The 24,748-nt window shown below is 52.6% G+C and overlaps 1 protein-coding gene across 2 annotated transcripts; it reads right to left on the bottom strand.

Moving 5' to 3' along the window:
- Positions 1–6,388: 6,388 nt before the first annotated feature.
- On the bottom strand, positions 6,389–23,061 carry TMEM240 (transmembrane protein 240). Of its 2 annotated transcripts, XM_075027216.1 has the most exons (4): positions 22,188–23,061; positions 21,857–21,963; positions 10,255–10,463; positions 6,389–6,998 (listed from the first exon to the last, which is right to left on the bottom strand). In XM_075027216.1, exons 1-4 carry the CDS (start codon positions 22,242–22,244, stop codon positions 6,850–6,852), a joined length of 522 nt encoding a protein of 173 aa, XP_074883317.1. In that variant the 5' UTR covers positions 22,245–23,061; the 3' UTR covers positions 6,389–6,849. The 2 variants fall into 2 exon arrangements, with proteins under 2 accessions (XP_074883317.1, XP_074883316.1); XM_075027215.1 differs by lacking the exon at positions 22,188–23,061 and having other exon boundaries at positions 21,857–22,135.
- Positions 23,062–24,748: the final 1,687 nt, after the last annotated feature.

The following is a 24,748-nucleotide window of genomic DNA, read 5'->3' as shown; positions in this document are numbered from 1 at the left end:
CTGATGCATGCAAAATTGGTTTGAGTGCAGAAAAAAGAAAAGAAGGATTAACAATCAGGGAAAAGAGCACTCCAAGTTTTGTTCTCGTATTCTCACTGCAGAGTACTGTTGAAAAAAAATCTTCCTAAACTGTGTGCTCTGTCCTGCAAGGGTTTCCACTGCCTTAGTCGTTGTGAGCTGAGGGTGCTTAGTGCCTTGCAGGATTGAGCCACCCTTCTGGTGGAAATCCCAGGGCTCAGCTTGAAGAGGGCACTAAAACTAGCAACCCCGTTGGAAAAGAAAGAGTGCAAATGAATGGGAGGTACTAAAGAAGAGGAATAGACTTCATGCAGTGAACACATGATGACACACACAGATATAAACACACAGACGCACACCGACACACACACACAAAACTGGAACAGTATCCTGAGAGCCTAGCCAGGATGCAGCAAACTGGCAGCTCAGCCTCACTGTAGAGCTTCTCCTTATACCTGCCCACATTTTCCTATTCCTCTGCTTCCTTCTCTTTTACCCCCACAGCCCACATGCTTGGAGGTTGTAGGCCTGCCTTGTTTTGGTTTGGGTTTGTTTTTTTTTTTTTTTTCCCTTCAGTAAATTCACTTGCTGCTTCATGCCCTCCTGGGCACCACAGTGAGCCGGGCTGGTCTGTGAGGACCATGTCATCTTCACTCCACCTGAAGGTAGAACCAGCAGTCCTGTGTCCCTAACAGATAATGCCCTGTCTGTCCCCTACTTTACATCCCATTGCCTGTCACTGAAACATACATCTGTTTCACCAGCGTAGCCAGGTTCAAAGCAGTTGATCTGAATGTCTTTCTATTTGTACCGTATGCTCTGGGAATAGAAGTATTTTTATTCTTTGACATCCAGAGGTGCTCTGGGAGCTTCTGTTGGCTATTTCTAACTTCAAAGCCCCCTGAATGCAGAAGAGGCCTTCATCACCTCCATGTTCACCCACACGTGCTCTTCATCAATGCCATACTGAATGTTAAACTGCTGCTGTGAAGCTATCTCGAAGAGAAATTTGAAATGAGACTGAGGGTCCCTGTGTCCTTTATCACCTGCAAGCCTCTAGCCTTCATACAAAGGAAGGTGAAGCGTGAACACTGACCTCCCTTTTCCAGGGGAGCCAGTACACGTGAAATGTTTTCTTCACTATGTGCTTTCTCCCGAGCTGGGGAATAACCTTGGATCAGGATTTCCCTCGTTGGCTCCCCAGAGCTTCCTCCTGCCTCGGCTTGCCTAGACCTTATCTAAGGTAAGCAAAAGCTATTGATGTTTGTGTTTGCACTGCCTGCTGCGGTCTTGAAGTACCAACTCTTGGTCTCTTGCAAAGCCAGTGGGCTTCAGCTCACCTGACACCATTTGCATGGCATTTTTTATTTTTCACAGAACGGTTGAGGTTGGAAGGGGCCTCTGGAGTTCCTCTGGTCCAACCTCCTTGCTCAAGCGTGGCTACCTAGAGCAGGCTGCCCAAGACCACGTCCAGCTGGCTTTTGACTATCTCCAAGGATGGAGGCTCCACAACTTCTCTGGCAACCTGTCCCAGCGCTTGGTCACCCTCACAGTAAAAAAGTGTTCGCTGATGTTCAAGCAGAACGTACTGTGTTTCAGTTTGTGCCCATTGCCTCCGGTCCCGTCACTGGCCACCACTGCAAAGAGCCTGGCTCCATCTTCTTTGCACCCTTCCTTCAGGTATTTATATACATTGACCCCCCTGAGCTTTCTCTTCTCTAGGCTGAATAGTCCCAGCTCTCTCAGCCTTTCCTCACAGGAGAGATGCTCCAGTCCCTTAATCATCTTAGTGGCTCTTTTTAGTACCCCTTTTTATCAGGGATTCTCTTTTCCCAGCTGAGTGCAACTGGAAAATGAGGTAGAGAGTAGCAGTGGGAGTAACTAAAACCACTCCACTGTGCTGTGAATGGCTGGGACCTGCATTCTGGGCTCTCTTCTGGTCTTTTACTGTTTATTGATAGGTGCTGCCAGATACTTCAGCCAGGATGGGCTGGCTGATGTGTCCCTGGCTGGCTCAAGGGCTAGCTGAGAAATAACAGGGCATGGTAGATGGATGGATGGCTGGTATCACAGGAGACACCTTCCCAAACTGTTCCTCAAAGGGGAAGGGTCCTTCTCATTGTGTCAGAGCAGCAGGCTGAAGAAGGCACGCGTAGTACCTGGGTCTACTCTGGGCTACGCTTGAAATCCCATGTGTGGTGGCTTTTGGCCCTTCCTTTCCTCTCATTCCTGAAGCAATATGCAGCTTTGCTAGCCCCTCCCCGGCACGGCACTTCTTACACCTACGGTGAATTTGGCATCCCGTCCTTCCCCACGTCCGTTTGAGCCACTGAACGTGGCGGAATGACAGACGCCAGATAGGAAGCAAAGTGGAGGAGACGACCAGCTTGACAGGCCTGCTCTTTAATGTGTGGCTCTCTCGAGAAGAAAGAAGGTGGTAAGAATGGAAAGAAGGTTGCCATAGAATGGGTTTAGCTTTACGCTGCCTTCAGGGATCTCACTGAGGGGCAAGGGGTTTATTCAGCAGTGCTGGTAAGTGGCTGCTTGAATTCAAAAAGGAGCTACTCACTGGTATAATGGATTTCGCAAGCCTCTGCTCTTCTCCACCTGTGTCCCCACACCTCTCCTTTGCAACAGATCCCCACCACCAGCACGCACCCATTCGGCGTGCAGGCAGCCGAACCTGGGCTCCTCGCACCAAAAATGCAGGAGAATGTTTCCAGTGCCGATCCCAGCTCTGGAGAATTGGCACATACAGTTTTAAACTCTGTCTCTGCTCTAAAAATAGCCCATCCTGAGGCGGCACAAAATTCCCCCCCACTATCTAATTCTGCAGAAGCCTCCCTCAAAGCATCTGGCGGATGAGTGCTAAGACATGGTGCGCACTTCCCACTCCTTTGTCCCTACAGAGCTGCCATTACAGACACAGCTGCCAGCTGTAGGCTTTGTGTCCCCGTATTTTCTCTTCCACAGGTTCTGACCGATATCTTGCCTAGCCCTGACCTTGTTGCGTCAACTCCCCGATGCCAAAGTCGCTTTCTCCCAACTGAACCCTTTTTGTTTGAGGTTGCTGCTGGGTTTGGGTTTTGTTGTTGTTGTTTCAATCTGTGTTCTTTTTGTTTGTTTGTTTGTTTTGTGCGTGAAGACTGGATCAGAGGCAAGAGAACAACAGACAAGTCAACACTAGTACACCTCAGACAATTAAACAAGGAGAAAGCACCCCCAGGACCAGACAAAAGCAAAACGAACACATGCACAGGAGAAGAAGACAGTGCGACGGCAGACTTTACAGACAACTGAGCTGCGAGCGACAGTAGCAACCTCACTTGGACAGAGGAACAAGAGACCACAAAGTCAGACGTTGTTGGTAAGGCTCACACCTCGAGCAGAATCAGCTGAGGGGATGAGATAGGGACAAGAGTGCTGATATCAAGCAGAGAGAGAGCAGGTGCTGCTTGGGGCAATACAACTGGTATTGGGGTTCTGCAATACTCAAAACACAGCTGCCTCTTCTACCTTTTGCTTCTCCGGGCGGGCTTGTCATCTCGTTCCCCAAAGAGGCAACACGGTAGACACTTGGCTGTTGGGAACAACAGGCATCTTTTGCATACCGCCACGGGTTAAATGGCATGTGGGACCTGGGCTGCTCCCGTGCTGGGAGTTCTCACCGCTGCAGCCTTACTTGGTGTGTAGAGTTATCCAGTCCCAGCAACAGGCATATTCTGATCTCCGTTACATAGGGTCAAATCTACAGTAGCTTCCTAAACTCAGAGGAAAAAGGCACCTCGCACCGGGAATCTGACCTTGTGTCTCTATTAAGCTGGCTGTTTGAAATCACCCCTGCACAGAAGATGGGTCAGGAATAGGACCTGGCCTTCCTGCATGGGAAGGAACTTTGCCCCTTATTTATTAAGGATGAGAATCAAAGGCCTAGTCAGTTCCCCAGGCTTAATCCCATTGGTTTAGTGTGTGCTGGGACAAACCTTGCTCTAAGAGGGTATTTCTGGTTTCCTTGGATTTAAGACCAGTGAATTACTCCCAGTAAATTTAATTGCACTGAGAGTATTTTTTGTTTTATTTTTCGACTAAGTGTAAACAAGAGAGAGGCTCACAAGGTAATAGCTGCAGACACAGCAGATTAAAAAAAATCTGTTCTTAAACAATGGGTATATGTACCATGTAGGATTTTTTTTTCCCCCTCTTCCAGAGCCTCATATCCTTCTGAAATTCTGGTGTGGATCAGACTTAATCAGTGTGAGCCATCACTTCACTCTTTCCAGTTGTAAGTTTAATATTTAATGACATTTCAACTAAGGTCAGTTGCTAGAGCAGGGCAGAACCAGACTTTCAGTTCAGTCTCAGTTTAGGTTACTGCCTTAAGTCTCTCTAGTGAGAGGCTCCAAGCGGGAAGACTATTTAAAGTGCTTTTTTCCCCCACGACTAGTTCCAGAGACTCAGTATTTGTCCTTATCACGATGGAATTTTCTCCCCCACAAAACGTTGTCCCATCTGAAGACATGTCCGTGACATCTACCTGTTTTGTAATACAGTACCTATTCTTTGCTGTCAGTTAAGTGTGTGCCATCACACAAGGGCAAACAGAACAGCTGTTTGGCCAGATCTCATCTGGCATTGTATGAGAAACACTCCATTGAAGTGAGCATCTTATGCCACTTGAGGATGAGCCCATATGGTCAAATGCGCAAAGCTCCTACAGTGAGGGAGGTTGCAAAGCCATGTATCTTGGAAAGGAGCTGCTTAAGGAAAAAGTCATTCTTTAGATACTAACAGGTGGCTGCAGACATTACAACCATAGGAAGTCCTGAATGACAGACAGTCAAGCAGACAGACATAAGTATAGACCAGGCAATTATTAGGCCCAGACAGAAACTGGGGCTCCAAGACAAGAGGCACTAGGGAATAGCAAAGGTAAGAATGGCAGAGAAACAGGTAAGTTTGGCTCTTGGCCAGCTTTGGGGCGTGTAAATAACTGAACTGATCCTGGGCATAGGAAACAATGAAAAAAAAAACAAACCAAACCCAAGACACAGAAGCTGAAGCAGGGAGGAAAAGAGCTGGGAGTCATGGTGTCCTTTTCTCTTCACAGACATTGCGATCAAACAACAGGAGGCCACTGGCAGAGTCAAGGAATCCATGGAAGAAACCAGCAGTTTCTGATAATATTCATCATCCTTTTGTTCCGGATGTTTTCCCCATTTAAGCACAAGCCCTCTCAATACAAAATGATGGATGAAGGAGAAATGATTGGGATTCAGGGCTACCACCTTAAATTCGTGGGGCTAGTGCCTCCCTCCCTTATTCCTCTCAATAAAAATCTCTCTCTTCCCACTGCAGCCAGCAGGGCTACTGCTGACTGCTGCCCAGCATGCACAAAAGCAATGCAGTCTGGGTGAATTTGCTTTTCTCCCCCAGCAGAACATGACTGCTACAGGAATCAGATACCACTGTGCCGTCTAGGTACCCACAGGCTTTATCAACTCCTTCGGGCAACTCTGGAAGCGAAGGAGGTCTTCGGATGTGGAGGTTGGTTTCAGACACTTGCTAGCTACCTCGAAACCCACACCTAAGCTGCGACCAGGGGAAGCAAAGGCAAAACCGTGTTAGAGCTTCCTTGTACTTTGATTCAACCCATTATTAGGACGTTTGATGCTGTAGATGAGTTTGGCTTCAGGCCCACGCCTCTCTGTGTTCCTCAAGCCAAGCCCAACCTGCTGCTGAAGTGCTATTTCAGCTTGGAGCAGTAGCAGAAGGAGATAGGTGGCTGTTCACATGCAGGAAGAGTGGGACTGTTAACAGGACCCTCTCACTGCACTGTCAGTATTTCTTAGGGTGGTATTAACCAGGTTCCCAGGCTCTCGCCCTCTAAGAAGAGGGGGAGAGTAGCTCCTTTCCTCCCAGGCAAGGGGGGGCTCGTGCTTATGCAGCAGAGGGGTATGATCAGGGTGCAAGTCAGATCTAACACCATTCAGCTCGATACGCTTCTCCCCACATACCAGGAGGGACTCCTCTCCAGCATTAGTGAAGAATAACAGCGCTGACATCAGCAAGGTACCACCACTATAAAAGTGGCGTAAACCAGCCGGCACCAGCCCTGTTAAATGGACTAATACCTTATAGTACTGCTCCCCTGGTACTAAGATTTCTTGGATGGCTTAAGGCAGGTTTCAGGGTATAGCAATGCAAACGACAAATCAGTTATATATTCCCAGGCCTTCCTTCCTTCCCTCCCAGCAACTCCCCAAAACATGAACCAAAGCAAAAGAGACACTGTGCCTTCACGACCAGCTGGCAGCAGTCCCCATCCAAACCTGTGACCAGCCAAGCCATTCTAGCAACGGAAGGAACAGAGCACAGCAAAACCAAGCCAAAGGACCAAAGAAACGGGGGACTTGAGCTCTTGGATGAGAAACTCTGCATCTTCTTCATGTTGTCCCACCTCTGTACCCTTGGCCAACATTCCCCATAGGGTAGCTGGATGTGCAGGACAGCCGTGAATGCCAGGGAAAGGGGGGTTGAAAGTATAATGCAAATCTCTTTTCTCTTTTTTGTTTGTTTTTGTTTGTCTGCTTTTTACATATATACACAAGTCTGACAATAAAATGTGGAACACAGTGCAATGTCTTGGCTGCGTAGCATCCAGGACTGGCTTAGTTGTGCATCGTGGTGTGCCACAGGAACACACAGGATGGATAAGTAAAATTGTGTCCTCGGTTGGCTTCCATAGAGGAGCAAACTAGTAGCTGTTCCCCTGGAAGAAGAGCAAAGTCCTTTTTAAAACCTCACTGCAGTCTCTGGAGGGGAAGGCATTCCTCAGAGGTGCCGTGGGCTAGGGTGCCCATTATGGTACAGCTTCTGTTTGATGTGCACCATGTTCCCAGTCGCCTCCTCGTACTGCCTGTGATGACGTTTTCTGAACTCCTTTAAGTTACAAAATTTTGGAATCCAAGACCAGGAATTGTCTGGAAGGCAGAAAGGAGAAGGAAGGTGAGATATTACAGGAATTGGTGAGACCCACGTTCTCCTGCCTTGCCTAGCCCCGTTCCTGGAGTGCCCCACAGAAATCGGGCACTAGTTACGGCCTCGGCAAGGCCACCCTCGAGGCTTCCCTTCAGACCACGCTTAATTCCCAGCCAGACTTTGTGCCTTGGCTGTATCCACAGCACTGCCCGCTCCTCTCCCGGGCTTGCAACAGCCTGCGCCCTGGACGCAATCAACAGATACCCACCCCTCAGACACGACCCCGAGCAAAACACACCTGGGTCGTGCCTGCTATAGGAACGGCTCGTTTCAAGAGCGGCACAAACGGGCTGCACTGCCCTATCGTGACAGCGAGGGTGGGAGTTAGGGAGAAGAGGCAAACTCCAGCTTTCTCCTCTTGGTAGGAACCAACTCCTCGTGATGAGCCCCATCCTCCAGCCCTCTTTGTGCCTTACTCACACTCTGGTGTCGGGCTAACAGTAGGGGCAAGATTCAACAAAGGTAGTAACCTCATACTGATCTCTGCTAATCGCCGTAGCTAGCAGGGAGCAGCTCCGGGGACCAAGCTGCCAGGGAAACAGCAGCACGCTGCTGCCGCATACGGATCATCCCTGTTCTTTTCTTCTGTCTTCTGAAGCATTGGCTGATTTCATGCAACATCAGCACAGGCCACTTTCTGCCCCACAGCCGGTGCAGGCTGGACAGCATCATTTTTTTTAATCCAGTGTTTCAGCTCTCAGCCCACGAACATTTCCCGTACCAGTGTTTCAGCTGCCATTCAGTTTCATGAGAGCTTTGGGTCATTCCACCCAGAAATACACATAGCCCAACCCCACAAAGGAGAATTTGAAAGTTCCAGAGAACAATAGATTGTATAAAGTCGAACTATTGCAACTACCATGAGGTGGTATGTGACTGCTCTGACCAGCACTGCAGCTACTATGAAGCGCAATGGGATGTCTGAATTTCTATAGAATGTTTTCTATTTTAAGAAATCTCTTCCATCAGGAAGGAGCTATAGGTTATTCTAATAGACCAAAATTTAAGCTGATCAGGCCACAGTGTGACATTGAGTCATTGCTAAGTGGTACTCATGTATTTCAGGGAAGGCTCTACATTCTGTACCAGTACAGTATTTTATATTACCCCTATCTCTCATAGTCACAGGCAACATTTCTTTCTTTAGAAGGAAGTTTTAGCTTAGGTTCTCATTCAACGAAGACATGGGTATACTTTCTGCTTATTGCTTTTAAAATGACTAGATTTGCATAGTTGATTTGAATGAATAGGAAATACCTAAAAGCTCAACACTCATTATTTTGCTCCAAATTCCTCAGTGATTTTCCAGCCTGTCTTTAGCGAAATGCACTCAGCATAGCACACAAGCGCACTGTTTTGGACAGAACAGCTCAAGGCATGTAAAAACCTTTACTGGAAAGAGACGTCACGTCCCGTTGCACAGTATACGCTAGAAACCTGACCTACAGATTAGATGAGGAGGGTTTCCAGGGTCTCTTCTACCGCACATCTGATTATAAGGACACAGGGTTGGTTGTTAACAGAGGTGGGAACAGCGCAGGCACACAGCTGTGGAACAACCAACCTGGTTTAAGAGCAGACTGGTCCCGTGTGGCTGGTGCGACACCACAAAGACGGCACTAAGAGACAACGTCTCAGGCCAGAGCGGCTGTCAGCCTCCTGCACCATGAAAGGAGCACTGCCGGCGGGGTTGCTAAGGGAAGAAAAAGCCGGGCGCGAAGTAATACTGCATTCATTTTCTGAAAAGATGTATCTGCGCAGTATATTGCGCCATTGGCCAGCCCCTTCTGAAAAACTTAGAATATGCATACACAGAGAGAGAAAAAATAAAAGAAAGAAAAAAGATTGTTCGAATTAACTACTAAATCAATTCCTAGCATTGCCCTGAATTACTAAAAATAAAAATCTACACAGCATCAATTCACAAGAAGGTAGTTTAGATGGCAATACCATGCCTGTAGCTCACCGCTCTGTAAACGAAAGGCAACAGCTCTGAAGAAGGATATTGCTGTACTCGCTACAGCATCTCACCCAAGGATAGCTCTTGCCAGCCCTGCTGACTTTATGAGCACTGATGAGATCACAGCCACAGGTGGTCTGATCAAAAACAGGTGTCACGGCCTCAAGATTGGCTCGGTACCTTAGATCTCGCTGGAAACGCTGACAATTAGCCTTCTGCTTGGGAAATGACAGCAACATAGCCTCAAGAGAGTCCTGATTCAGAAACTGCTCAAGCAGGCTGCTGGGGATTTGGGAAGACTAATGAGAAATTAATATCATTTTGATCTGAGTTTTTAGAAAGAGACAGTCCATTTCCCTAATTAAAATTTCTTACAGGTTTACAGATGAATCTTTCTCTTGCTCACTCTCCTTTTCCTCTGAGTTGTAATTTAACAGGCACCATCAGTCAGAGTTAGACTGAGATCTGTAGGTATACTGTTACGGAATTTCAAGTCATTCACTCTTTTAATAGTTTTTCTGTCTTTTTTCCCCTCCAAAAATTAAAGTCCACGGGATGTCCATGCTGAGAGAGCAAAGAGGGGCAGAGAGGGCCTCTGAAGGAGCATCTGTTGGTCATTCTCAGGATGTTAGTTCAGGATGCTAAGCTAAGTGGTCCAAAGACTAGCTAGTATGGCTAACGCTTTTCCCCGTGGGGCTGATGTCACTACAGAAAAAAAAATGAACACATCTGGAACAGCAGTGAGGATGGGGAAACCTCAGCTGCTGCATCCGTGACACAGCACAGAAATGTCTGCCATTGTCAGCACATCGTCACACGTTTATACAAACCACAAGAGGCTGCACTCCGTAAGCATGTGCCTGGCTGCAAATTATATGCGCAGAAAAATCCAGATTCCAGGGAAGTTTTGTCTGGCCTGAAAATGTTCTGCCCACATGTGCAGCCATACAACCACCATCTGCCAGCCTGCCTACGGGTAAACACGTTGCTTTCCATCAACCACCCCTTTGCACCAACACAGACTTTACGCTTTCCAAAGCAGAGCCCTCAAGGCTAGGATCCTCGGCTGGCTATTTCCACGCAAACATTCCTGCTTGTATAAAGAGGCCGGTCAGGCCTGTGCCAAATCCGCATGGAATAAACGCTGCGAGGCTGTCGACCTCGTCCCTCTCCACCAGCCTCAGAGGACAGGGCAAGGGATTGAGGAAAGAGAAGGGAGCCCGTGAGGCTGCACTTACCATACCGTCGGCTAGTTCTCCAGGCTCGCACTGCATAATGGAGAACCCCATCCATCCACACCAGAAACCAGCTTATACAAAAGCCCAGCAAAAGTCCCAGCATCAGATCAATCTCTTGCTTGGTTACATTGTCAGTCACAAAGTAATTCTCCGAGGAGTCCACCACTGACTGATCCCCATCATATGGAATAACATAATGGACATGATGCCTGTTGCAGGGAACAGAAACAGGGAAAAGCATCAGTGGAGAAGAGCAGAGTACATTTTTTCCGTCCAGCGCCTGCTGTTGCGGCCAGGGGCTGGTTTAACACCATTCCTTCAAGTTTCTACCAAGGTCCCCGGGAGTAGAAGTGCTGTCTCGGCTTTTTTGTGCTTATGTCAGCATAGAAATTGGCAGAGCGCGAGGCAGAAAAGTACAGAAACCTGAACCCACGCCTGGAACTCACGTCGCATTCCTGACACAGGCTCTCTGTGCCTAAAAGTTCGTCATCTGTGAAACGGAAGATAATATTAAGGGCAGCGGGAGGTTGGAGTGGTGGCCCCCCCGAGACGTAAAGGGCATTACTGCGTTCGTGTTCACAGGCAGAGGTCAATAACGCTTTGCTCCTGTGAGTACACGCAGGCTGAGAGCGCGGCTGTGTAGCCCTGCAAGCGCAATCGTAACATACCGCTCCGCGGGAGTTGTTAGAAAAATCCTCTGCTAAGCAGGACTGCCAGTGCTAGCAGCCTCGTGGCGCGTCTCCAGACGTGTGCTGCTTTGCTTAATGTCCCGTCTCTCGGAGTAAAATGAGAATCATATCTTTCACATATTGGAGCAGAGCATGTTTACAGCCATGGAGGAAGGACTTGAAAGCGTGCCTTGAATTCATCCTCAGACAGCAGATGGCAGAGACCCTGCAGCGTATCGCTCCTGGAAAAGTCACGCGAGCTCTAAGACCGTCTCAGGTTCTCTTACTGCATGACTGGGCTGGTTTGGGATGCAGGGTCTCCCTCATCCTCCTCAGGGAAGAGGCAGCGATAACCGCCCGTAGCGGCAGAGGGAACGCGTGGACTCTGGAGCTTTCAGAGCCGTACGTCTCTCTCGGGGGTTCTGGAGAGGCTGGCCCCGCGCCTTACGCCAGAAGGGCAACTGCGTTCATTTGTGCAATGAGACGACGGAGACCAAGCTTGGGCTGATGCTGAACCGCTTGAAGGACCCTGGTTAACTTGGGAAAAGCAGGAAGAATGGCAGGGCTGGAGTGAGGGAGTTGTGGAGTAGAAAAAAACAGGTCTGTGGGGGCTGAATGGGAGGGGACCAGCTGTGACAGGTAAGCCGAGCGTGTGGGATAGGAGGATCCCAGGTGATCCAGGATCCAGGATGCAAAGCAAAATTGGGAGCAAGCTGCTCTGGAGCCTCCGCATCTGCTTTAAATGGCCCTTAACCTTCCCTGAGAGCAGCCAGGAGCCACGAGGCTGCCCGGGCTCTGTGCTTAGCCATCCTGCTACCTCCCACTGCCCGATTTAGGTGCTGTCACTGCCGCCAGGGAGCCCAGGAATGGCCGGCCAGCCACGGAGAGGTGCGTTCAGCAGCCCCACGTGCCTGCCAGCCAGCGCTGCTAGGGTGGCACGCGTCAAACCACCGCAACAGCCCTGGTACTGCAGCACGGATGCGTCACCAGCGCTCCCAGCTCAAGGCCAGGGCACGGTGGCACGGGGTCTTCCCGGCATTGCCCACCGGCATCACCTACCCTCGCATCCCTCCCGCATCCACGGACCCAGCCCTGCTGCCACGTGCCGGAGAGGAGGCAATATCGCTGGAGGCCTCTGAATATGCATGAGGTGCAGGTTGCTCCATAATCACGCCTGAGAAACGTCCAAATATTTACACAAACAAACCTCCACTCAAAGGAACCTGCTGAAAACAGCCCTAATCTCAGCAATGACTTAATGGAGGCCACCTGCACCAGAGGCACCAGCTCCCGGCAGATCAAGGCACGTAGGGCCGGCGTACGACCCGGTGCCATGGTGTGCGGATGGGAAACCCATCTAGCCACGCTCCTGCTGCCTGGTACCGCTCCCCATTTGCATTCGGCAAACCCCCCAGTACTAGGGACCAGACCGGGGCAGTAGCAGAAAGGAGATAGCATCTGACGGCGGCTCAAAGTGACCTCCGAGGCTAAAGGCAGGCCCTGCTCGTGCCTCATCTTGCTGGTTGGTTTGTAACCAGAGATTTTTTTTTTTTTATTATTATTATTTTTTCCTCCCCTCATTTGGCTAGGGAAAATCCAGGGGGCAAAGGGTGTGTGAGGGAGGGCTCCCCAAAAGGGAGCTCTTACTCATGAATGGGAGGGCTCCCGTTAATGTCACGAACACAGCCAAGCAGCTTTGCAGAAGGGGAAAAGGCAAGCCTCACGCACACCTCCCATGCTTCCCCAGCCTGGCAGGTCCTCAACTTACTCCCTTTTCCTTCCTGCAGTACAGAAACAGCCTAAGGGCTGAGTCCACAAACGCCTCCAGAAACCTAGACTCCTTGAAGCGATGAAGGACTTGAGTGCCTCGGCCGGAGCTGGTATGTATATCTCCTCTGCATCGCTGTGTCACCACCCACAGGGCTACCCAAAGCCTCCCCACGCGGAGCATCGCTAACACGCAGCCATCTCCGGAGCTGAGAGAAGCAAAACTTCCCAGACGCCTCAAGGACAGACCCATTCCTAGAAGTGAGTGCAGACATCTCTCCACACGTGAGGTGGTTTTCACAGAGGGGCTCAGCCCTCTACCAGAAAAAAAGTCCTGGAGTACCCTCCTCCCACTGCCAAAATTCCCGCAGTACTCAGGAGCAGGGATGTGCCCGTAGCACTCGCGTGTGTACACACACACACGTGCAGCACGGCCAGCGCTCCAGGGACACGGCACCCTCCTCACGTGCTTCACAAGAGGGTTTTTTTTTCCTACCACGCGGTCTGCTTTCTTCACAGCTCTTGTTCTCTGCTTGCAGGGCGTTGAGGGAAGGGACACTGTCACCTCTTCCCTGCCTCGTCCCTCTCCTCGGTGCAGGCTGACTCTGCACACTGCAGTGGGATCTCCTCCAGCTCTCCTAACTTTCTTTGGTCACCACCGGACTGAATGGCACCTTGGGGGCAGCAGTCAGGGCCTGACACTCCTTTTCTGTTTGCAGCTGCCTTTCCATGGGCAGGGGACGGTCCCTAAAGCCCAGCGGCTTCCATAAACCCACAGTATCACAGAACGGCTGAGGTTGGAAAGGACCTCTGGAGGTCATCTGGTCCAACCCCCTGCTCAAGCAGGGCCACCCAGAGCCAGTTGCCCAAGACCATGTTCAGACGGCATTTAAATATCACCAAGGAGGGAGACCGCAACCTCTCTCAGCAATCTGTCCCAGAGCTCGGTCACCCTCCAGTAAACAAGTGTTTGCTGATGTTCAAGCAGAAACTCCTGTGCTTCAGTTTGTGCCCATTGCCTCTGGTCCTGTTGCTGGGCACCACTGAGAAGAGCCCAGCTCTGCCTTCTTTACACCCTCCCTTCATGTATTTATATACATTGATAAGATTCTCCCTGAGCCTTCTCTTCTCCAGGCTCCACAGCACAATGAGTCTAGGTCTGTAGGTCACTTAGATCTAGAGGCTACAAATGGAATGGGGCAGACAGAAAGACAACATGACCAGCTCTGGGGTGCAACTGAAGCTGATAACAACCATTTTCAACGCAACTTCTCTAACGTGACTGCACCAACATCTCTGCATACCCATGAGCCATAAGGCGCATCTCAGACAGACAACGGAGGGAGGAAACTCCAGAAAATGATGGCTGGTTTAAACCTTTCTGACTGTTCGTGTGTGGGCTGGGGCTGGACACACAAAGCGACCGTTGGCTTCCAGCATTCCTTAAGGAGGGATTCAGTCCTCGCAGTACCCCTGTGCCAGCCCTTTGCCTGTACAGCCTGAAACGCTGTGGAACAGTCATGCCCAGGGGAGAAAGGAGTCAATCCTGTTGTATGGTGAGCCACCAAGAACTCCAAAGACAATTCATGAGAGGCAAAATTCAGCAGAGAGCAAAAACTTTGATCTGTCTGGATTTGGCAACGTAACTTTCCAAGTATCAGAAATCAAAGTTGGATCCCAGGTGCAAGTTGCCTTAAAAGAAAAACCTCCTGTCACTAAAGCATGCCAGGAAAGCACATGAGACCCTGCACTGCTACCTTCCAGGCAGCTTTTGGGAACCCTGAGTTACCAAAGTAGTTCTGTGCAGTGGAGATGCCAGTGCTAGGTTTCCACTCTGCAGAGTTTTCTGGAAAGGGTTTAGCAAGGCTCGGGGAAGAAGAATTTTTCCTGCTAGTGCAACAGTTGAGAGATCTGGGCTGCAGGGATCTTTCATGCTTTGTTTTGGCTTGACGGGATTGAGTGGTGCCACTGGAGATGGGGAGGAGAACAGGGACAGACCCCCAGAAGTTTTCTGTTGCAGCTCACAAGTCCTTGGGGATGTGACAGGAGTGATTCAGAGACACTGGCACATCAGCACAGCACGTTATTAATAGTGCACAAAGGTCCAGGGTCCCCACCGCCTATCAAGGGAATTGGAAACTAGAACGTGGCCTGGATGGCTCTGGGGGCTGGATCCAGCGAGGGAACGTATCACCTCCAAGATGAGCATAACGTGGGTGCAGCAAGCCACCTCCAGCTCCACGCCAGCGCGCTTCCAGGGAGGGCAGACAGTGCTGGAGCCCAGGTTCTGGCAGGGCAGCTCCTCACAGCAAATGCTTTTGGCCAGACCTTGTTTTCGGAAACGTGCCCGTCCAGGGGCTGATGTAACCCTCCCGTCAGTGCCGGTTTCACCAACCAAAGACCTTTGAGAAGAGACGAAAGTCTCCTTCAGCCTTGCATGGCCTTAGCCAGCAGTCAGACAACTGATGTGGATGTGAGGACTCTGGGGTTCACAGCACCCTCGGCCGTGAGAGAGCTGTCACCAAGTACCTGTGGTCCTCATAAGGTAAACCCACGTCCTGACCGTGTTTCTTTACAAGAAAAAGAGGTACCAAATAACCCGAGGGCCAATTCCTGGGCAGTTCAAGCTGGTATCAATTGTCACGACAGATCCGGGCCAAATTATTCCTCCTAGGTTAATCACACACTACCTCTAACAGCCGTGCCCACCCTGGATGCGGTGGAGCTTCCACGGGAAGCAGATGTAATTGTAGGAAAAGAACCGTAACCCCGCTTCAGGTGAGAAGCTGAAGCTGCTGCGCTAAGGGAGCACGCTTTGTGTCTGTGCAGGCGGGCGTGAGCTGTAGCATCCCTGTCCCCTTTCCTAGTCTTTGTGACAAAGGGGGAAGACGTCTGCCCTCCCAGGGCAAGCAGTGCAGCGGGCTGGAGCAGAGCCTTGGCCAGCGTGGCTGGGAAGTTTCACTACAGAGCTGCCCAAAGCGCTATTGTCCCTTCCAGTGACCTTGCGTGTGTTGCTGGCTGCTGCAGCCAAAGCACAGCACGGGAGCCTTTAAAAAAGAGCCGCCGATCTGTCATTTTAAATGCAAAGAGCCCATCGCTGCTTCTACGCTTTCCACTTCACCCTTCCGCTGGGGATGTCGGCACACTGATGCTCCGGCTCGCCTTGGCTCCCTCCTGGGCAGGTGTCAGTCTCAGTCGGCAGCAGACATGTCACATCTCCCAGGCTCACGCTGCAGTTGTCACAACCTGCAGCAGGATTTGGGGGGACACGGCTTATCCCGCCTTGCTGGCCAGCCCCCCAAGGCATGCCCTACACAGGGGCTGCAAGCAGAGCTAGAGGGATGCGAAGAGCATCCCTGTTCTGCATCCCTGTCCTGCATCCCTGTCTGACCTTGCAGCCTCTCCCCCGGCGTGCCAAACAGCCCGGCACCTCTCAGATTGCCAGCAAAGCCAGTCTGCAGACCAGCGTGGATGGCACCATTGCACGGGTGAAAATTTCTCCCCGGGATTCTTTGCATTGTAGCGGCTACCAGGAGCCCAAGAAGCCCCGGTGGTCTCCAGCGCTAGGCAATGAGCGCTCCCAGCACATCCCCAGAGGATCTGGGGACAGAGAGGTTTAACGGCTTTTCCAGAGGGGCTGGGAAAGGAGGAAACAGAGGAAAAACGTACTCTCCGTGTACCTCCCGACAGCAGTGCTGCTGGCCTGTCCCTCCTCTGAGCGTGGGTGGAAGCATTTGGCCCCTCACCGACAGAGCCCAGCGAGCGGCGTTACTGGAACGTACGCTGCCCCAGCACCACCGGCCATCCTCCGGGGTCACTGGTGCTGCCAGGGACCCCAGCACCGGGGCAGAGCCCCAGCCAGCAGCCACCTCACGCATTTCCATCCCGTGCCCAGCCGCTCTCCTGGGAAAGCAGCCCATCGCGCTGCGGCGTCTCCGCGCACGCCAGCCTTTCGGGAGAGCTCCAGCATAGCCTTGCCCTGAGTCTTTCCCTCCTGGATCAGAGCCTCCTGAGAGCAGGGCTGAAGAATCCCTCGGCCAGGAAGAGCTGACTTGAGGGTTGGCCAGGCCCCCAGCTCTGCTGCAGGGTACTGGCATTCAGGTAAGGCTGACACTTCTCTCGGTCCTTTTCCAACCCCGCTCGCGGGGAGAGACTTTGCCTGGGAAGGACAGACTCACCCAAGGTCACTCAGAAGGTCAGTGGCAAAGGGAATACAGGCCAGAGCTCCTGAGGTCCCTGTCCCTTCCCAGACGGGGAACTTCCAAGGCCCCCAGGCTGTTTTGACGGGTCCTTGCTCCACGCAGGTGTCATCTGTTCTCTCCAACTCACCCTGCCTCCACGGACGCCCTTTGGTGTTTTTCCTTTGCATGACATCACCCGGCTCCTGATCTGCTGCCAGCTCTCTGCTTCCAGAGAGGACCCTTTACTGGCTGGGACGGAGACATTCGGACTGGGGCAGCGCTACACGTCTGCAGTCCTCCAGAGCCCTGCTCTCTCCTGGGAATCGGTGCATCCCGAGGAGGTAGGACCAAGGGGGCTGGGCTGCCTGCATGCAAGCAGGCCCCAGCATAATGATTTGGACAGCCTGAATATCTCCACATGCTGAGGACAGAGAGTGCCAAGCTCCCCCACGGATCTGCTCCAGCAGGCACATTCCCGCACGGCATCAACAGGAGCCAGCAGGAGTGTAAATGTGGCTGTCACCCCTTCTTCCCCCGGCAAGAAGGCAGATGTTAAGAGAAGAACGGTCCCCGTCATAGCAGGCGAGTCTGCGCGGGCTCCGTATCAGTAGCAGGTACCAGGGCCAGCCTCGTCTCTCTGCTGACGCTCTCGCTCCACGCACCGTCACTACACCCTTCCCAGGGAACTGGCAGGACCGTTTTCCCACCGAACAGCTGTAGATGCCCTTCGACTGGCCTCAGGGGTTCTGGCAGCTTTGCCTTCCCTGGCTCTAGTGCTGCCAGCAAGGGCAGCTGAGTGGGAAAGCACCAGTCCAGCCTAAGAGTGACACCCCACTTGCACACGGGAGTACATCCGCTCCCACTCGCAGCCCAGAGGAGCGTCCGTCTCGGCTCTCGGAGCAGGACCGCTCCTATGGCAAAGGCACTGTCCAGCCCGGGTTGGCTCAGACTTGAAAAGCGTGGCTGGGTGGATGTTGCCACTTAACAGACCGCAAATATGCATCGGCCTTGACCGCCTGCTTCTGCTGGGTGGGAGAGAAGGGCAGCTTGCACGTGTAACTCCAAACAGCGTTACCTCCCGGCGCCGCACAGCCCTGGGGTCCAGTCCCCGCGGCCACCGGCAGTCACTGAAAACTTTGCACGGCACAGCCTTCACAAGCACCTTCTCTCTTCTGCTGTCTCCAGCAAGAGGCCACAACTCCCTTCTGTCATCGCAGAGCTGAAAAGCCCCTGCCAGGGCCCGGCATAGCGAGGTCACTTCGACAAATCGCTACCTTGCTCCTGGCATAAAGTGACAAGCAACAGCTTCAGCCTCAAATAGCCCCAGTGACCCTGACCCCACGGGGATGTGCACAGGGAGGGTGGAAATCAGCCCTAGCAGTGCCAAGCATCCAGCGTTCAGCAGCACCCGAAGACGGGGCTGGTTTTCTTCCCCAAATATCTTGACCCCAGTGACTCACCCCAGTCACTGCTAACACACCGGGTGCTTAGGAACATGGGGGAAAAAACCCCAAAGTACAGTCCGCCGCTGCATGAAATGAGGCTAGGTTTGGCAGAGGGCATTTCGGGAAGATGTGGGCAGGGTGCTGTAAGCTAGCACTCCCTTTCGCTTGTCCTGGGACCTTCTTGCTGGGCCCAGTCCCCCACGGCGAGGCGAACAGGCAGAGTCCGGGGAAAGACACATCGCTGCCCACGAGGCGAGACCCCAGCCACCAAACCTCCACGCAACCTGACGGGCTCTTTGAGGAGACAGCCAGAACAGTCTGCCCTGCTGGCCATGCACCCAGGCAACTCTAAAGAGCCTGGAGCCACCAAAACGTGGGCAGAGCCTGGGACAGCCCTGGGAACGGCTCACGCTGCTGCCTGCCAGCCTCCCACCAGAGACCAACCCACTGGAGGGAGACTCACCGCATCCCAGCCGCCCCTCCGCGGGGAGCGGAAAGCGTGGATAGAAACCGGTGAGGAGAGCTGGAAATGCAGCCAGGCCCCCATCCCATTGCCAAGGGAGCGGAGAGCCGGGTCGCGGATGCTCTAATGACACGCATCTGCCTTCGGCCCTCCCGCCTGCCGTGGTCCCCGCCAGGAGCCAAACGCCCCGGGCTGCCCGTAATCTTCCCCGTCTTCTGGCCGGGAAGGGCACTCTAGCATCAAAGAGCGGCCAAGGGACTTCATCTAGTATCGAAGAGTGGCTGAGGGCTGAAGTCTGGGCTTTTTCCCTGCAGCCTTGCAGGGATGAGGTGGGACATAAGAGGCGCCGGACCCCCAAATCCCCTGGCGTGCCCGGCTTCAGCCGGCACCTGCGGCACGCACAGAATCAGCCCTCGCCGTCCACAGCCATCGCCAGCAAGGCAAGAGTTGCCAGCCCCTCACGCTGACACAAGCTCAGCGCGGATTCTGATTCCTTCTGGAGAGCTGTACGCTGGGTGCCCAAGGCCAGGTACTCACGGTCCAGCCTGGGGTGCTTAGACGTGGGAGGCCATTCCTGGGGAAGGGCTTCACTCTGATACCCTGAGGAAGGATAAAACCAGGATAGGAGAGCCAAAGGAGAACATTTCTGAATGAATTAGTTGGTGTGACTGACCAGGGCAGGAGGCAAAACCGGTAATCGCAGCAGCTCAGCCCATCGCACGTCAGTCCTCGTTTATTCCAATTCCTCCTTCCCTTCCACTTCTGCGACATTTACTCCTTTTCCCCGTTCCTCCCTGCAACACACTGAACTGCAGCCAGTTCGCTCCTCCAAGGACTCCCTTCGGTTATTGGCAAATTAAGAGCCCTTCATCAATCCCCGGTACCGCCGTTCACACCACGCTTCAGGACGCATCCTTGCCTCGCGCAAGGCAGAATTGCTTGTGGCTCGCGCTCTGTGCACTGAAGGCCTGCCCTCGGAGCGCTTGGGCAGCCGGCAAAAAGGACAAGGCGCGTTCGGCATCGCCTGCCTTTTAAATGGGAGAACTGGAGACACTGGCATTCGGGCAGCGGGTCAGAGCTCACAGGGAGCGGGTGAGGATTACGGACTAGGGCATGAGGCCACACGGTCCCATAGCGTAGGGATGCTTTGTGCGAGCGTCTCCTACATCGGAGCACGAACACGTTGAAACCAATGCTCGCGCACGATAAGAGCCCGTGCCCGGGAGCGGAGACTGGTACGCTATTTCTGTTGGCAAGAGCCATGGCTTCTACCTACCTAAGGCAACTGGTAAACTTCTGCTCTTTACCTCCTCTCAGATCCACGCTTGACAATTTGGAAGCTGTTTCGTGCACTTTCTAAGAAATGACCTAACTATGTCTGGGGAGAGTGCCATGGCTAATTTATCTGCCTCAACAGCATCTCTGCAGCCGTACAGTTAGAGGAGAGAGGAGTCCCCCTGCCACCTTCTCAGACTTGGGCAGAAGGGACACTCTGCCAACACCACCAGTGAGACCTGACACTCCTCAGTCACTCCGGATGATGTTAAAGTCTATTATCAGCAGCCAATTTTCACCACCACTGAACACAGCTGTGACAAGTAAAAAAGAAAAATTGGGTGAAGAGGCAGAGGAAAACTCTCAAACTAGTGAAAAACATCAAGAAGGCTCCAAAACATTACCTAAGAAAAAACCAATCCCTGCCAAAGCAAGTCAAAGACACCGTGGACGTTTCTTGTCCACAGTCTTCCCAATTGACCTTAACACAGAGGTGCCCAAGGAGCCGGGTGTTTAGGCTCTGCTTACTGGACCGCTCAGGACCCGGCTGCATTTGGCCCTGGATGTGCTGCTTGTACCCGCTTTGAGGTTTTGCCACGGGAATCCGAGGAGGAACTGTGGGGAGAAAGGTAACGATCACCGTCGGTGGATGAAGCAGAGTGGAAGGGCAAAGCCGTTTCCCTTCGTTAAGCTACGCACATCCCGGTTTCAGCTTAGCTTCCACACCAGGGACACCGGAGGACCGTGACGCCTGGGAGACGGGATGCAGCCGGTTCCAGGGGCAGCTCGAAGAGGAGGAAAGCTCAATCTAAACGTTGGATGTGGCAGGGGAGGGCTCCCCCAGCATGTCCTTTAGCTGGCACAGCCTCATGCTGCTTTACTCCCCCACAGACAAGAAACTCTCCAGCAGGCAGTGAGTAACCAGGCACGGGAGGGGAACGAGGCCTCTAGGAAGGCAGGATAAGGATCACTGACAACAGTCCCATAGGGAAAAGAGAATTTCACCTGCCCGGAATTCGGTCCCCAGGCGGCCAAAGCCCAGTTACGAACTGAGCACCTCAGCGATTACACGCAAGACGAGAAGCGCTACGTTGTTTAGGAGAATTACGCATTGCCTGGAGAGAGGTAGGTATTTGTCCAGTCGTAAACTTATACACAGCAAAGGCGTTACTCCTGGCATAGAAGCCCCCCCGACGCCCTCAAGCTTACTAAACGCTCCACAAAAGCACAGACCAGCTACCTCGGTGTGCTCTGTCCGGCATCATTACAACTCTCGGGAGAAAAGCCACAGAGAATTAAAAGCCGATCAAAGATTCCAAAGCCTCAAAGTGACACTGTCCTAGACAGCACCACTCCTTCCTGGGCACAGATCCTCTCGGTCCTCCAAACCCCATTCCGTTTACGGCGCACAACCACCAACCGCAACACCCAGACCACGAACACGCTGAGAAACAACGCAGCCGGGTGACAACAAAGACAAAATGACAAGCGTTTAAACGAAAGTTACTCACTTTCCCAGGGCTTGCAGATGCATATACACGAGCATGCACACAAAGGAAAATGGGCTTCCAGGCCCACGGAAAACTCTTCTTCCGGAAAAAAAAAAAAACAAAACCCCCCTGCGTTCATGCAGGAGCTGCTGAGGAAGGTGAGACACAGCCAGAATGCAAAAATGGTAGCCCAGCCAGCAGCACCCTGCCGCCGGCCACCACCTCGCTGTGCCTTTCCCATGAGATGAGGTGGGAAGGGGCTGGGGGGGGGGGGGGGGACAGGCGAGAGAGAGCCCTTATGCGGGTAACTTACCTTCCACAGTTGCAGTGACAAACTCGGTCTTCCCCTCTCAGATGCGGTAAGATGTAATTGTGAAATCTGTCCAACAACGCATTCATGTCCATCAAGCAAGCTATTGCCTGTAAGAGCCCATAACCAAGGCATCTGGTCAACTCTGGATGATGGAATAAAACATTGACTCTAGTTTGATTGCCAAAGACTGAAGCAGTCGTCAAGAAAATAATTTTTCGGTGTTTAATGGGGCACACACACATGCACACGCACGCATACACACAGAGGTGCACGGGCTAAGGGACGGTGCGGGGGGGGGGGGGGGAGGAGGGAAATAAGCAAAATCTCTTACCATAACGATAGAGGCGCCCAGGATCATGAAAATCATGGTGTTTGCATTCATGGACATCAAGAGGGAATTGGCAGCGGTCGGGTCCGTCCGCCCCCAGCCCGGCGGCGGCCGCGTTATTCCGCAGAGCTCAGCCCGGGGCGCATCGCGCTGGGTGCCCGCACGCTGCGGTGCGGCGGGGGGCGGCGGGGAGCCCCCCGCACACACACCCGCACTCCCCCCGTGCCGGGGATGCCTCGGGCTCCCTCGCCCTTGCCCGTTTTATTTTTTTATTTTTCTAGGATAAATGTGACAGGTAAAAAAAAAAAAAAAAAAAAAAGAAAAAAGAAAAAAAAAAAAATATACCCCCAAAAATAAAAAAATAAATCTCTTTTCCCCCCGGCCTCTCCCCGGCCTCAGCCGAGGGAGGTGCGCCACGTCTCCGGGAGCGGGCACACACCGCCACAAGCACAGCCCTTCATGCAGCAACTGGAAAGCGAGCCAGCCAAAACCGGGGGGGTGGGGGGGGGGAGGCTGGGGGAGGAGGAGGCAGGCTGTAAAAAAATCACCCAGTCCGGGGGAGCCTCATTGCATCCTCTTCCCCGACCCTCCCCAAAATCCCCCCCCCCTCTCCATGGGTGAGAAAAAAAAAAAAAAGCCCCAAACCACCCCACCCCACCCCCAAAAATAATAAAAAAAAAATAAACCCACACCAAACCAACCCCAAACCCTCCCGGCTCAGGGCTGCGTGTCCCCGCTGCTCGGCTCCTTGCTGGAACCCCCCCCCCCGGTCCCAGCCCCTCGGTTCTGCCACCGGGGGGGGGAACGGGAAGGGATGCGGGATGCAGCGGGGAGATGCTCCCAGGCAAAGCCGGCCTCCCCCTCCCCAGCCCGGGCATTTACCTACGTGGGGAGGCTCTGCTCCGAGAGCGGCTCATTGCGAGCGACAGCAGCAGCGACAGCTCTGCGGATCTGCCCTTGCGGGGCTTCTCTTCTTCCCCCCCCCTCTCCTGGCAGCCACACGTTTTTCCCGAGCGGAGAACCCCGGCAGAGGCGCTTTGGCCGCATTTTTGAATCCCACACGCCATCCTCATCCCGCCCTTTTATCCTTCCCCACCCCATCCCCCGGGGGTCGGTCCCGTCTTCTTTCGTATCCCGGAGGGGACAGACGGGATCCCCCCCCCCACCAGTACCACCACCACCAACCCACCAGCACCTCCCCAGTCCCGGGCAGTGTGAAAGCCCGGGGATGCGGGGAGGGGGCACAGCCCTTGGTGGGATGGGATGGATGGATGGGAGCCCCAAAATCCCCCACGCTTCCCGCTGGGAGAGCGACAGCCCCTCTTGGGGACCGGGGGGGGTCCCCGCAGCCCTTTGCCCCAGGTCAGCCTGGGTGCCCTGCGCTCTGTGCTGTGGCAACAGAGCTGGGAGCAATTCCCACCTCTGAGCAGTATCTCTCCTGGACTTGGTCCCCCTAAGAAATCACCCCATCACCCCCTGGGGTGATGCAGACACAGGAGACCCACTCATTTTGGGGACAGAAATAAAATTGCAACTTTGTCCGGTCTACCAAACCGGAGATCTAAGGTCCGAGCAAAAGGTCGTGCGCGCTTCAGGTTCTCCCACGGTTTTATTTCACCGTGCTATTTGGGCACTCCAACTCAGGCCACGTTTAGGAGCTTCTGGGAAAAATAAAAGAAGTGGCCAGCCAATAACTTTCTGCCTTCTCGCTTGTTTGTTGTTAATGTAAACCGTGCAATCTGGATGAGCAGAAGAGATTACAGCCACCACGTGGGAAATGCGTGGCAGCACATAGCTTGACGGCTGTTATGTCGTGCAGCGCCTTCACCTCCAAGTCCTCAGCCTTCCTCAGGGTTAGTTTCACCTTGCTGGAACCCAAGTGTCATTTATTTTTTAGGCTTCGCAGGGACATCAAAGTAGACTTTGCTCGTTCTGGGTTTTGCATTCTTGCATATTTGTTTTCCTTCTCTTCCTCAGGCCACAATCAGCCTTCTTATGTAATGACTTGTGTTATATAAACTCCATTCTTCAAGGAACAGTCATTAACCTACTACTGGGTATTGAAAATACTAAAATACTGTCACACAATTAAAATCACTAAATGGTGTCCTCAAATTAGAGCACAGATTGCATCGCAGATTTTTTATTTTTTTTTTTTAAATTAAACCACACACATGAAACATTCGATAAGCCAGGCACTTCATGCAAAAGAGCAGCAAGGCTGGGAAGGCGCTTCTCGCTGCAATCCTGCCCAACCCATCAGCATTCCCTCCTCAACAGCCCTCTGCCCTCAGCTGCTTTCCCTTCTTACTGAGCTAGGAGATGGTTTCTACCGTCCATATGCAGACCTCGGTGAAAGTAATGCAGCGCTAATGCAGCTAGTTACTCTGCTAGTTGTAGAAAACATTGGCGTTTTTAAAGTAACGGCCAAATAAAATCACAGGAGAGAACAGACAATCTGAAGACAAGTCTCGGTTTGTGCAACCGAAGTTTTGCCTGGCCATCAGCCGATGTTTCTGATCTCCCAGCCATCCCCACAAACTAGGCTGGGTCAGGAACCGAGG

This window comes from Buteo buteo, chromosome 5 (genome assembly GCF_964188355.1).
Source record: "Buteo buteo chromosome 5, bButBut1.hap1.1, whole genome shotgun sequence".
Lineage (NCBI taxonomy): Eukaryota > Metazoa > Chordata > Aves > Accipitriformes > Accipitridae > Buteo > Buteo buteo.
Note: the sequence above shows the minus strand (reverse complement) of the source record. Positions and strands in the feature narration are given on the sequence as shown.

What these genes read in the sequence shown, in the direction of transcription:
- TMEM240 (XM_075027215.1), bottom strand. Translation starts at nt 22,098, where the DNA reads ATGTGTGTGTGCCCCATTAAACACCGAAAAATTATTTTCTTGACGACT. An exon ending in TGTCACTGCAACTGTGGAAG is followed by an intron (nt 10,464 to 21,856) that starts GTAAGTTACCCG and finishes TCCCTGCAACAG; the next exon opens with GCATCATGTCCATTATGTTA. An exon ending in GAGAACTAGCCGACGGTATG is followed by an intron (nt 6,999 to 10,254) that starts GTAAGTGCAGCC and finishes TCTGCCTTCCAG; the next exon opens with ACAATTCCTGGTCTTGGATT.